Source organism: Coloeus monedula, assembly GCF_965178545.1.
Source record: "Coloeus monedula genome assembly, chromosome: 3".
Lineage (NCBI taxonomy): Eukaryota > Metazoa > Chordata > Aves > Passeriformes > Corvidae > Coloeus > Coloeus monedula.
In genome coordinates, this window is record NC_138783.1 from 13,638,168 (window position 1) to 13,651,031 (window position 12,864).

The window sequence follows — 12,864 nt, forward strand, 5'->3', positions numbered from 1 at the left end:
CAAATCACATTATGTTTATTTGATGTCTTTGAAGTAATTTTTAAATCTCTCCTATCTAACCAAAATCCTTAAGGGTTGCCTGAAATCTGCTATTCTAAATGGCTTCGGTGTAAGACAGCAAGCATTATGGTATATATTATGAAAGAATGCATAAATTTCCACCATTTGTGGATATCTCCATTAACAGTTGTAGGATTTTTTCAGTGTTTTATAAATATAGTGCATACACAGGCGAAGTGTCTTGGGGAGACACTTATGTCTCTATCCACTGATCAGAGCCCACTGAAGGATTTCCCTTTGGTTCGACGGCCCTTGAAAAGCTGACTTTTTAAAACCATTCATTAAATACCTTTTGTACTGATTTTACAGCAGCTTTTCAGCCTTGTGGACTGGATATTGAATCATATATGTGCAAACTTCTGTTCCTCCTTCAGGAACTATCTCATAATGAGGAATATTGGCTAATGTGCCTACCTTCCCTTTTGGTTTTTTCCCCCCTTTGATTCTCTTTTAATTTTGTCTGATTAGGGTGTAAATTCTTGTCAGTAGAAAATATTCTTGGTTTTTTATTTGCTGACACTGAGATTTTATAAAAAGATAGGTCAAAAAGAACATTTATCCCCGTGACAGGATATTATTATTGATACGCAAGCAGGGAAAAAAGATGAGGGGAGAAAAATTCTTGTTTTTTCAGAGGAAGCAAACAATTCTAGATGGTATTCCAGTCCTAAATTTCTGCATCAAATTTCTTAAATCTCTGTCCTGAAATTTTCAGGTCCATTTTCACTCATTTAGCCAATTAAAAGGATTCATAATCATCTGATCTCTTCACCTGTCCTTGGTCTTATCTAAAAAGTATGTCAAGATAAAGACACTGGTTTTCTACAATAGTTCAGATGGGGTTTTTTTGGAAATTAGCCTGAGCATAGGAAAACCAGATTTTTCTTTGTTTTGAGAAAAATCTAGAAAACATTGTCAGTGAATGTTAGGGAAGTTTATCTAAACTGATTTATCTAATATTAATATGCTTGTCATCCACTGTGAAGATAACTGAATCCGTTTATGAGAATTAATGGCCAATTATTGCCTATTTTGTCCTCTTCAGTGTACTTTTTTGATGTTGAAACAAAGTTGGCACTAACATCAATTTTATTGTGTTTCTATTTTAATAAACAAGTGGAATTATGTCTTGAATTTGATAAAGTTTTAATAATATTTTGGAAGGATTATAATCTTTGGTCACAGCAAAGATTGCATTTAGATTTGATCAATTTAAAATGGATGCATCTAAACTATTGTGTCAATTTTTCTCAAAAAATGCTTGAGTTCACTTATGAAAATCAGTCAGTTCGAAGTACCTTGTCAAGAAGAAAGGTCATCAAAGTTTAGTTGCTGCTCTATTTAATATATATATATATATATATATGTATTTGTTGCTATTTTGTGGACCAAGCAGTACACTAATGGAATTAAATTAGCTAGGACTGAAAGATAAAGATCCTAATGTAGCTACAGGTCATGAACTGGAAATCTTTACTTGTGTGAATAGTGCTACTGAAAACATTGTTTATAGCTGTGGAGATAATTTACACTGTAAAGTTTAGCCAGATCAGTTTCCTGGTCTTTGCTGCCAGGACGTAGAATGATCTTACAAAGGAAATAATCTACTTTAAATATGTTTTCCATGTTTTCCTGTTATCCAATATCAGCATCAATATGAATCTGTTCACTAGAGGGTCTAGGGAAATGCTCATAATCGCATTTCTGCTGAAGAACTGCCATAGATATCAGTGATTGTGAAAACAGGTACCTGGAAATTACTTCTAACCTTGAACATAGACTTTTTTCTCCTAAAAGAAATCACTAGGGGGTTTTTGGTTGGGATTTTTTGTTGTTTGTTTCTTTGTTTGTTGTTGTGTAGTGGGTTTGAGTGGGTTTTTTGTTGGTTGTTTGTTTGTTCTGGTTTGGTTTGGTTTTCTGTGAGACTATCTAATATGGAAAATTAGGCCTTTCCTGTTCTATAAAACAATTTCTGTGATTTGCTTTGGAAAGGAAATGAACAAGTATCATAATAATGTCTTGAAATTGGTACCTAGGTGGACTAGAGTTATTTACAAAAAAGTGTTACTAAAATGCAAACTATATAGGTATCAGGGGACTCCTACTAACAGGTATGAATTCTCCCAAGAAATAAGCAGTATCTGCACTTTTAGAGAAAATATGATTTAGGAGAATATGAAATATATTTAGTTATCGTTATATGAGAATAAAATGGAAATCATTGTTGCTCAAATCTTGAAATAAAATTAGATGTCCTAAACCAGGCATATTGAATAGAATAGAATATTTGAGTAATGCCCTCTTGAAAAAGCACCTGTGTGTAGGCCAAGGTGCTCAAAATGGACCAGTCAAGCCTCAATCAGCCCACAGAATTGCTTGCAGATTTTATTATTTCTGTACCATCTGGTCAGAACTCATTCTAACATCTGGAGACATGCCTGCTTGCTAAGTTGTGGCTAGCCAACAACAACTGAGAGGAGATAATTTGGATGGGTTCTTGATGTGCCAGTAGGCTCTATGTGAATGTAATTTAATTTTTTTATATAAGTTGCTACATTGTTACTACTGTGAAATGCAGTAGTTACAGTTTCATTACGCTTTTAATAGTTCCTCACATACAATATGTAACCGATTTCCTTATGCCCTTCCTTGAGCGTAAACCATATGTAAAAATCCTATCCACAACCATTTTTCTAACATTAGTTCAACATTGAATATTTAAGAATAAAAGTATTGTAGTATTTTTAATGCATATATATTTTTTATAATTGTGATTTTTGAGGCTGGTGTAGTAACAGTCTCTGACCCTTAAATATTTTCAGCATATTGATGCTTCCATAGCACATTGTTGCTGGAACCTAGTGTTTGGTTTATACCTTTTTTTTTTTTTTTTTTTTTTAGGAATGGTAAACTTATTGAAGAAAATGAAAAATATGTCCTGAGAGGAAGCAATACACAACTAACAATAAGAGATATAAAAAATATTGATGCGGGTCCTTATATTTGTAATGCTAAAAACAAGGCAGGAAATGACAAAAAACAGACATTCCTTCAAGTTTTTGGTAAGTACTGCATAATATAGTTCATCTTTCCTTTTAAAATGTGAACAGTAAGGAAATGAGGGATTAATTCACAATCTTCAGTAACATAGTGTTTCTGCAAGGTGCCTACTGGTGCAGCAAAGTGCTTTCTGTATAATTTTACAAATTCTTTCCTCCCCATTGGCTACTTAAACCTTTACATCTGAATTTCATTTTGAAAAGGCTGTTCTCAGCATTTGCTGTCTGCTATTCACATACAGTACAATGGAGTGTTAAATAGTTAATTCACTCTGGTTTTCATTTAGAAGTTGACTACTTGCAAGAAAACCAAAAGGAGAAAGGGGAAAATTCTGAAAGGGGGAAAACCAGGTCATTTTAATTTCTAAGCAGTGAATGTTTTTAGTAAGGCAATGCCACGCAGAGATGTTCCTGATTTTTTCATATTGTTTTTCTTTCTTGACTTACATTTTTTAAGTGCATGATTGCAGATGGAGTCACAAAAAAATTGTCTGCCCTGAGCTTCAAAGGATAAAAGTAATAACCTCAAACTCTTATTTCTTTCTATGCTCCACCACCCAGTCTGTGTTAATGATTCCCTCCTTTACATCGAACTGATAATTTATTTGAAGTTTTGTTGAGATATAACCTCGTGAGAGTAGGCATTTGTGAGAATGTAGAAAACATCACTCACAATCACTGTGCAGGAAAAAGGCTGTAACTTACTTATGAAAAACCTACAAAAAATGAATGTGTTGGGGTTTTTTACATTAAATGTAGCTTGTAGTAAAGAGAAAGATAATATCTATTTAAACAGTTAAATGCCATACTTAGGTCAGGGGAAATTAACGTTTAAAAAAAGGAAAAAGAAAAATTAAATATTAAATGTTTAACATTAATTCCCAGCTAAAGCTAATAATACAAAGTGAAAGAGTTCTAACAGGAGAGAGTAATCTGATAATTTACATTGAAGAGGTTAGGTGTTGGATTGTACAATGCTGGCTTTGGGGATCTGGGAGCCTGAGACTGAAGCCATGGAGTCAGGTGAACATGGTTGTGTTCACATGCATCCCACTGTCTCCTCTTCGAAAAACTTTATGCTGTGTTGTCTCCAGCTCTGTACTCCAGGTGGATTGCCTAACCATTGGGCTATTGTTCTGAGGTACTTGAGAGTTATTCTCAATTTCTTTTCAAAGGAAAGAAGATGGAATAAAATCTTAAATGTCATCCCAGCCTCAAGAAGTACAGCATCTTGGTTTGGAAAACTGGGATATTTCATTCAACTGTATTTCCAAACTTTAAAAAAAAAAAATTGAAGGAATAGAAATTAATTTCTAATTTTGATACCAATTTAGGGAAGTTTCAGTCAGAAATAAGTGTGTATTTTACTCAAGTAATTTTAAGTGTGACGGAAATTTACTTAGCTTTTGCCTAGAGCAAGGAAACTTTTTAATGAAAGGGATAGGTTAAAGGAGACACTGGTGTCTCCTAAGACTGAGGATTTCCTATATACATTCTTTCATCTTTTAACAACCACTTTTCTGGGGACTCCATGGAAAGCCAAATCTTAACGTTTAGTAGATACTATGAGTTGGTTTAATCCATTATGAACCTACACATCCTTAATGTTTCCTTGACATCCTAAACTCCTAAATTTCTTGCATCTTTTCATTCTGGCATGGAAAATTATTTCGTATGTTTAAGTTTCCACAGAACTCTGCAGAGTGTCTTCCACATCTCTGTCCTGAGTGGTTATAGCTAATTTATAGTGAAGTAGGGTTTTAATTTTTCCTACAATAAACTTTACTTTTGTCTCTTTCACACAGGTTAAATGCCTGTTTATAAACATATATACAGCCAACAACTACTTATACTTTTTCCATTAAATGTGTCAAAAAAAAATCTGCAGTCTGAAAATGACAAGGCAGATGGCTGGTTATTATAGCTAAATGGTACACAAACAACTAGTTTATGTTAAATTGACCAATTAAATTGCATTTTTATTTCCCACTTCATTAGCTTATTTGTCTCACATGCCTGCTATCTTTAATTTTAATTTACAATGCGAATCTTTGGGGCAAAGACTACTGTTTCTACAACAGGGCTCTGGCAGTGTTGAAACTTGTAACAACAGTAATATAACCATAATGCAATAAAAATAATAGTAACATTATAGAAATCAGCACTTAAACTTTCAAGAATGCAGGACTTTTGAATAGATATACTCATCTCAGTGCCATGTAATAGCTACATATTTTCCTATGACCTAGATTCATTAGTTTAACTTTGGAGGATTTTTCAGTGTCAGTGCTAAAATTTTTGCTCTGATACCAAATTCTTACTCTTGCCAGTTTTCCTGCAGCACTAACACGTGCATGGAAGCCTATAGGCACATACCCTGCCCTCCCCAGTTGATCTGTATCTGTGCTTTGTTCTAAAAAGAGAGGAAAAGCCCTGTTTCCCTCAGTCTTTCTTGATATGATTTGAAGATCTCTCTCTGTCATCCTCTTATCTGCTATAACTTTTTCTGTATCATTAGCAATTGCTGCCTAAAATATCTCATCCAGATTAATGCTTAGAATTTGTGCTAAGGTTTTTAATTCAAATTCATTTATGTTTAATCCTGCTGAACAGCTTGAAACCATAGGTGTTCATCCTTAAATTCTTTAAAAATATTCTTTGTATTTATCTCTGTTTGGTAGCTATCACTTTCACCCATACTGTTCCATTTAATTTTTTCTTTGTTTTTCTTTGCAGTAGTAACTAGCCATATTTATAAATATGTGTGTTTAGATACATCTAAATTATCATTTTCAATTATGAAATACCACATTTTTACATCTATGGACAACCCAAAAAAATTTACAAAAATAACATAATCAACAAGTAGTTGATTTAAGAACAGCCAATAAATTTTGTATGTTGAAGCTTCCTACATCTTCTTACTTTCTCCAACCTAAACATTCATTTCTTCATCATTCCTTCTCTGAGGTGATGGTAGTAGTCTTCATTTAGAATAAAAAAATCTAATCAGACTAAATGAAAGAAAATTAGCTTTAATTAAAGACATATTCATGCTTAATATGAATAGTGTTTATGTTCCTAGGATTTTCATTTTGTTTACTCTTTAGTTGCTTATTTCTACTTTATCACTCAAATGCTAGGTTATACAATGTGATGATACTTAGAGTTGAGGTTTTCAACAAGTATTCTCTTTTCTGTACTTGGGCCACAGAAAGATAAATTGCTATGTTTAATAATTTATTTTCTTAGAAATAAAAAATATTATTTCTTTAATCAGAATTGATAAAAAATTTAGAGGGCGCTCTAGTATAAGTTAATTTGACGTTCTCTATGATATAGGTGTTCTACCTACATAATCAGTGAGAGGGCAGTCTGAGTAATATTTTATTACAAAAGTATTTCATTGGCATTTCAGTGGGTTCTGACAAATGACTTCACAAAAATCAAATGAGGGAATACCTCAAAAAGCATTACAAAAGACACTTTGTAAGTAATGCATAGTTTAAACACATATTATTTTTATTTTCTAGATGCCTTTTTAAGTATAATCTGAATGTTGTATAGTGGAAAAGTTTTTTTAACTGTGTTCAATGTAATTTTTATTGATTATTGAGAAACTGTATGCTATTATTAATACATTTTTTGTCATCTACCAGATAGGAGGAAATATAATGGACCTCTCCTATCTTACCCCTCTTGAGTTTGTTCCAAATGCTAAAATTCAAAACTTTTACATCAATTTAGACCCTCAAAATCCATTTGTCTTGGAACCAAAAAGGCTGTATTGTGTCTCTGAGACTGGGGTGAGAAGTTGTCTAAATTTTTCCCTTATTTTCAGTCTTAATGCTGCATTCCTTTTACATTTATAGTGCCTGGAGCATACCTAATTAAATTTCTTTTGAGCTTATTAAGTAGATTTAGATGTGTTTTGTGGTTTATTTTGTTTGTCCTGAGATGCTATTCTATACATATATGGAAGCTCTTCACATAAATTCACTGGTGTCTCTACAAGGAGAATCCCATGGATCTGTGTATGGAGCTATCTGTGCCTGCTCATCCCAGATATTATGAAGTTCACCAATACAACTTCACAAATTACAAGTCAACAGTTAAAGCTGTAATGTTGAAAGTTCACAGGTTTTCTGCATTCTTTTTCCTCCTTATTACTTCCTTAACTTTTTGGAATACTTCTAATTTTTCAAATAAAAAAGATCCAATCAGTAAAGACAGTGATGACAGCTGATGACACATCAAGAAGACAAGTCTTGAACCCCTCTGAGTGTGAAGTAGTAATAGCATTTTAACATGTTTCAGTAATACCATCTGAAGAGATCAGGTTCACGATGCACTAAGTCAGCATTTCATACTGGTATGTGTGTGAATCCTTATCATGTAAGGAATCAAATTCCTGGAATCTCTTTCTTAGATATTTCCATGCTTGTTTTCTAAGTTCAAATTGTACCAGGAGTTTCCAGGAGGATGAGGTTGCAGTTTTGCCACCTGATTCAAATGTGTCTGTGCTGGAGGAGAGCAGGAAGGTATGATTCCTTCTGGGATATATTAATCAAGAGATTAATAGGGCAACCATACAGACACACATTAGGCCTCTCACCAGTACAAACATGTTTGTATCAATATCAAACTGTTTCAAGTAATTCTTTTGATGAGACATAAGCAGGACTATCTCAAGCTTTATAAATGTGTTGCTTCCCAAGTCTGATGCACTCTGAATTCATTAAATTCTGTACCTTTTCCAAGAAACTGATTGTAAGCAAAACCCTCAGATTGCCATCCACGTTCCTCGTAAGCTTTATGGGGAGGCTGTACGTGCACAGCAATGAGACAAATCCAGAGGAAGGAATCTGAGAGAAACTTGTTTACTGAGGAAGTGTTAGAAAAATTAAGAACAACCTTCTTGGCTCAGAAAACAAACTTTTCAACCAGTAAATGTTGTTTCTTTATTTGGCAGCATCACTCTGTTCATATTTAACAATGCATGTCAAGTAATAATAGTTCCTTAGCTTAAATAATTTTTATGAAGTTTAGCTCCTTTCTAGATTCAAGCATTCTTTTATTTCATCCAGGTCATTTAGCTTACAAATGTTTAAAGTACATCACAACATCGATATTTCAATATTTTTAACTGAAGAAATCAGCAAAAACCTGAAGGCTTCCAGAATTTGCATTCCAAGGCCCTATATTTTTATTTTCTTCACATTTTCTAGAATACAACGAGCAAATACCAATTCCATTTGAGAATGACCTTATCAATTTAGAAAGAACAGTCAAAAAATTGGAGGCGGGAGGGTGGGAGAGATTACTGTTTCAATATTCCTGTCAATACTAGTCTTGGCATTTTCAAATAGTTTTATTTACATGTACACAAATGTATTTTAATATTTTCCAATGTCCAAAATGTCATTGAAAAGTATTCAAACAGTGTAAAAACTTTTAGTCAATAGTAAGTTATGACTTGTGACCTACAAAAATGAATTAATTAAATAATATCCCCCATATGAGCTCTCTTCTTCCAAGTAATAACTGTCAGCTAGACGTATTTGATGATTAATCAGTGCTTATTCCTTTAAATGTCAGGTACTCTTGTCTAAAATGTCAAGCTAAAACTTTTTGTCTTGTAGTGATCCATTAGAAGAAGGTCTTAAAGGAATTCAGAAAAACTCTAAGGTTAAGAGTTACTTTTGTGTTTTGGAACGTGCATCATCTTGAGCAAATTATATTGTTTGTCATGTTGTCCAGATGGGGAACTCATTTTGATGGAAATAATTATAATTTTTGATAATTTCTGGCATAAAATACTATATATGATCCCTCTAAAACAAACAAACAAAAGTTTTATGTCTGCTGTAGCTCTTTCCTTTTTTCCGGGGATGATGATATATCAAAGGAATGAAAGGATAGAACACATTATGTTGTAGCCAGGTGATATGGCTGTAGAAATAGAGGGCCTGAGTGCCAAGGTGAAATATTTAATAGGCATTTGAATGGTCCTGAAAGTGAGAGTAATAATTGAAGATATTTTGAAGTTTGACATAATTATCTTTTATCTCAGATTCTGGAGGGTTTTTTAGGTCTTTCCACTGACATTCCTTGTTGTACCACAGAGGAGTTTTGTATTTTCTTGGCCAAATTGATATCCTGCTGTAATGATTTGCTCGCTACCTTCTACTGCATCCAATAACTCTGGATCCAGTTGACATTTCAAGAACTCCTGATCACTCAGGGTGTTTTCTTTCTGCACAACATGTCACTCACTGTAGATTATATATTAATGAAGCAGGATATTAATTTAGTGCTTTCTCAGGTAAAATGCTACTTGTTTCTCATCTCTGTGCAGTAAACACACACCAGTTTATTCATAATTGTCAAGGGTAAAACAGACAGTAGAGAAGCAGGAGAAGGAATATGGAAAAAAGGAATGAGAAGTGAGACCAAGAATTGTGTGGAGGGAATGGATAAAAGATAGGTGATGTGCCTACAGGTAGTAAGTTTGGACCTGTTTTTATTATTCTTCTTGGTGATGCTGAATGTAGCATCTGGGAGACGATGCTTATAAAGGAGGAGTCATAAAATGAAACAGGAGACTGGACATAAGGAAAACACTCTTCACCAGGACAGCCAGGCAGTGCAACAGGCTGCTGAGAGGTTGTCTAGTCTCTGTTCTTGACATTTTACAAGATAGTGCTTGACAAATCCCTGAGCAATCTGACCTGAACAGGGTCTGTTGATGCTGTGTTGAAGAGGAGGTTGGTCAAGAAGCCCTCCTGACATCCATTCCAACCTGAATGATTATCTCTCCCATTTTAAACCATAAACATAAGCCAATATTGCTCTTCTGCATAGCATACATTTTAGTAACCCTGTTGGAAAACAAATTACATCTTTTTATTTTCTGTTTCATAAGGAGTACACTATAGTAATGCTTCCTCAAAAACAAAGCTCAGAAAAACTGCTTAGAAAATACACTGCTTTCAACAAATATACTTAAAGTTAAGTCAATCTTAAGAGCTGCCAAATTTTGATTCTCTTAATTAAATTTTATTCATTGCTTTTGGGTGTAAACGTATCGAATTATATTCTTATTACAGGATTACATGTCAGGTTTTCCAGGGGGATGTGTCTTCTTCAATGTATAAAGGGAATAGGTTCAGAGAAACTTATTAATCATTATATATGAGGTACTATATAGAACCAAAAAAAATTTAATGAAGATACTTGAATGTCATGGAAGAGAATAATATTCTATGCACTAATACAGTACTAATGCAGAGTTCTTGTATAATATTGTACAGATAAATCCTCCATGTAAAAGTGTTCCCATGTAATATAAGGTACAGTATAGATAGAGAGATGTAGCTGTTATGTAATTGAGGCTATAATGTGGAATTATTTGAAGAATGCAAACAATATCTGGAATTTTTACAATGTATCTTACCACCAGTTTACTTGGTTAGTAAGGATGAATACCTTTATATCAGAGGACTCTTCAGTTCTCCATAGTGTTAATACCAGTGAAATATGTTGTTGGGGGATTTTGTTAAATTCTGTAACTGATGTAGGACAGTGAAGCATTGCTAAAGATCAAAGTCAAAGAATTGTAATAATTCCTAATTTTGTTTCTGAATAATATGCATTTGAAGACAAACACAGGTTATTATAGAATCAAAGAATGCCTAAGATAGGAAAGCACCTCTGGAGACCATCTAGTCCAGAGTCAACAAGAGTAGGCATCTCAGGAGAAGTCTAGCTGGGTTTTGATTATCTCCAAGGAGGGAGACTCCACAGTCTCCTGGGCAGCTTGTTCCTAAGGGAAATAAACCCAGCCACCAAGCCAGATAAGCCAAGACCCATTCCACTCTACCCCAGCAAGGGAGCAGGATGCCCAGGTCATGGGGCATACAGAAATGGTTGCTGTGCAACTTGAGGTCAGAAAAGTTAATTGCTTTTATAGATAGTAACATTAAAACTTTAGTTAATCCTAAAAAACAAAAACAAAAACAAAAAAAAAAAAAAGAAAGAAAGAAAGAAATGTTCTTTGACAAAAATAAGACGGTTTTAAACACAGATTGTGATATGACATTCTTTGTGCAGGATCAGTAATGCAATTTGTATTCTTAACAGTGCAGCCTCAAATAATACAACTTAAAAATGAAACCACATTTGAGAATGGGAAAGCAACCCTCATCTGTGAAGCAGAAGGAGAACCTGTCCCAGAGATTACTTGGAAAAGGGCCATTGATGGAATGACTTTCTCTGAAGGTGACAAGGTAAATCTACCTCTAATATATAAAATATCTAAATATATATTGTCTGCCTAATCTTCTTCTCTTATAAGCAGAAAATTAATTTAGAGAATCTAGATTAATTCTAGATTCCTCTGGAATTAGAAAGAATTGCTATTTTCTAAGGCAGTAAGAGAGACATGGACATTCTAAATTTTAAATTAAAAAAAGGAAAAGAAAAAAGCAATTAAATGCTGAAAGGAAATTCATCGCTGTAGCTTAAATTTTCATACATAATCCCTAATAATGGTTTCAATTTAATCTTGATCATTATGGCTACACATAGCCATTCTTCAGTAAATTTGGATTCTGTCCAGTAATCCTCAAAATAAAGTGGAGCTTAAAGATAGCTTAAATTAAAAAAATCTGAGTACTTTGTAGTTCTTTATTTCCCACTTCTCCTTTTTTCTGCCTGTTTTTCTCTCCTTAGATTTCTTCCTTTCACAGAGGACAAACTGAGCCTATTTTTCCATTTTGTTTCCCCATTTTCATATTTTATTTCAAAAGTAAGTTGAGTAGAGAAAGATTGCAGTATGACAATGGAGAAAGTCAGTTACTGTGGGAACAAGAGCTATAATTATGTGGAATGGTGAAATGAAAAGGGAATGGTGTAATGTTATTCCTGACTATGCTTGTAGCAAGCTGTGTTTCTACAGAGTTCTTCTACTCCCCTTTTTAATAATTATTTTAATATTTGAGCAAGTGTTTTCCTCTTAATTTCCTGACACAGACTACAGAATTTCTCTGTAGTGGTTAAAGCAAGAGATACTATCTTTCTTGATAACTGATTCATAATTTTTATTCCAGATAATTATGTAGCAAAATACCTTCTTCTTGCATATTCATAGTTGTTGCTTAAAGAACACACACAGGAGAAAACCTATATAGCAATCATGCCACAAAGGGAATTAGATACATAGTACATCACTTAGTTTATAGGGAATTGCTGTATATTAAGGAATTACGTACTTTCACTATTTGTGTTTTAAAGGAGAATGTCTGGTCTGGCCTAGTCTCTGACTTGACCTTTCCTGGAACTGAGGCAGTTTATGTGAAGCTCTGTCTACCATTCTCCTGTTCTGTGATTTCCACTTTGGAGCAATATAGCAGTATTTATATATATATTTTTTTTTCTAATAGTTTTGCATTAAGACAAAGCAGGTTCTCTCTTCCTTAAATATTTCAAGTTAAAGGTCATCTTTCTGACTCGCAAAGACTACGCTTTGTTCAAAGGTTACAAATGTTAGCCACTCACTTATGTTTGAAATGTTCCCAAAATAACTTTCTAGATGAGATATTGAAAATGAGACAAAAGAGCAGAAAGAAGCTCAAAAATGTTGGTGCAGTTGAAACCTGAAATCTATCCAGTGCTTATATAGGACAGTCTTATGTTCTTAATTCCAGCTGCAGGTGGTTAAACTGTCCAGGCATGTTGCTGGAGT

The 12,864-nt window shown here is 33.7% G+C and overlaps 1 protein-coding gene across 3 annotated transcripts in view; it reads left to right on the forward strand.

Annotated features, from left to right (window-relative positions):
* Positions 1 to 12,864, forward strand: part of NCAM2 (neural cell adhesion molecule 2) — a gene marked incomplete at both ends in the record, with an annotated part of 277,979 nt that overhangs the window by 160,969 nt on the left and 104,146 nt on the right. For all 3 annotated transcript variants that reach the window (XM_082278750.1, XM_082278751.1, XM_082278752.1), the window contains 2 exons: positions 2,962 to 3,122; positions 11,262 to 11,407. In XM_082278750.1, coding sequence (XP_082134876.1) covers positions 2,962 to 3,122; positions 11,262 to 11,407 — 307 coding nt within the window. The remainder of the gene's footprint in view (positions 1 to 2,961; positions 3,123 to 11,261; positions 11,408 to 12,864) is intronic.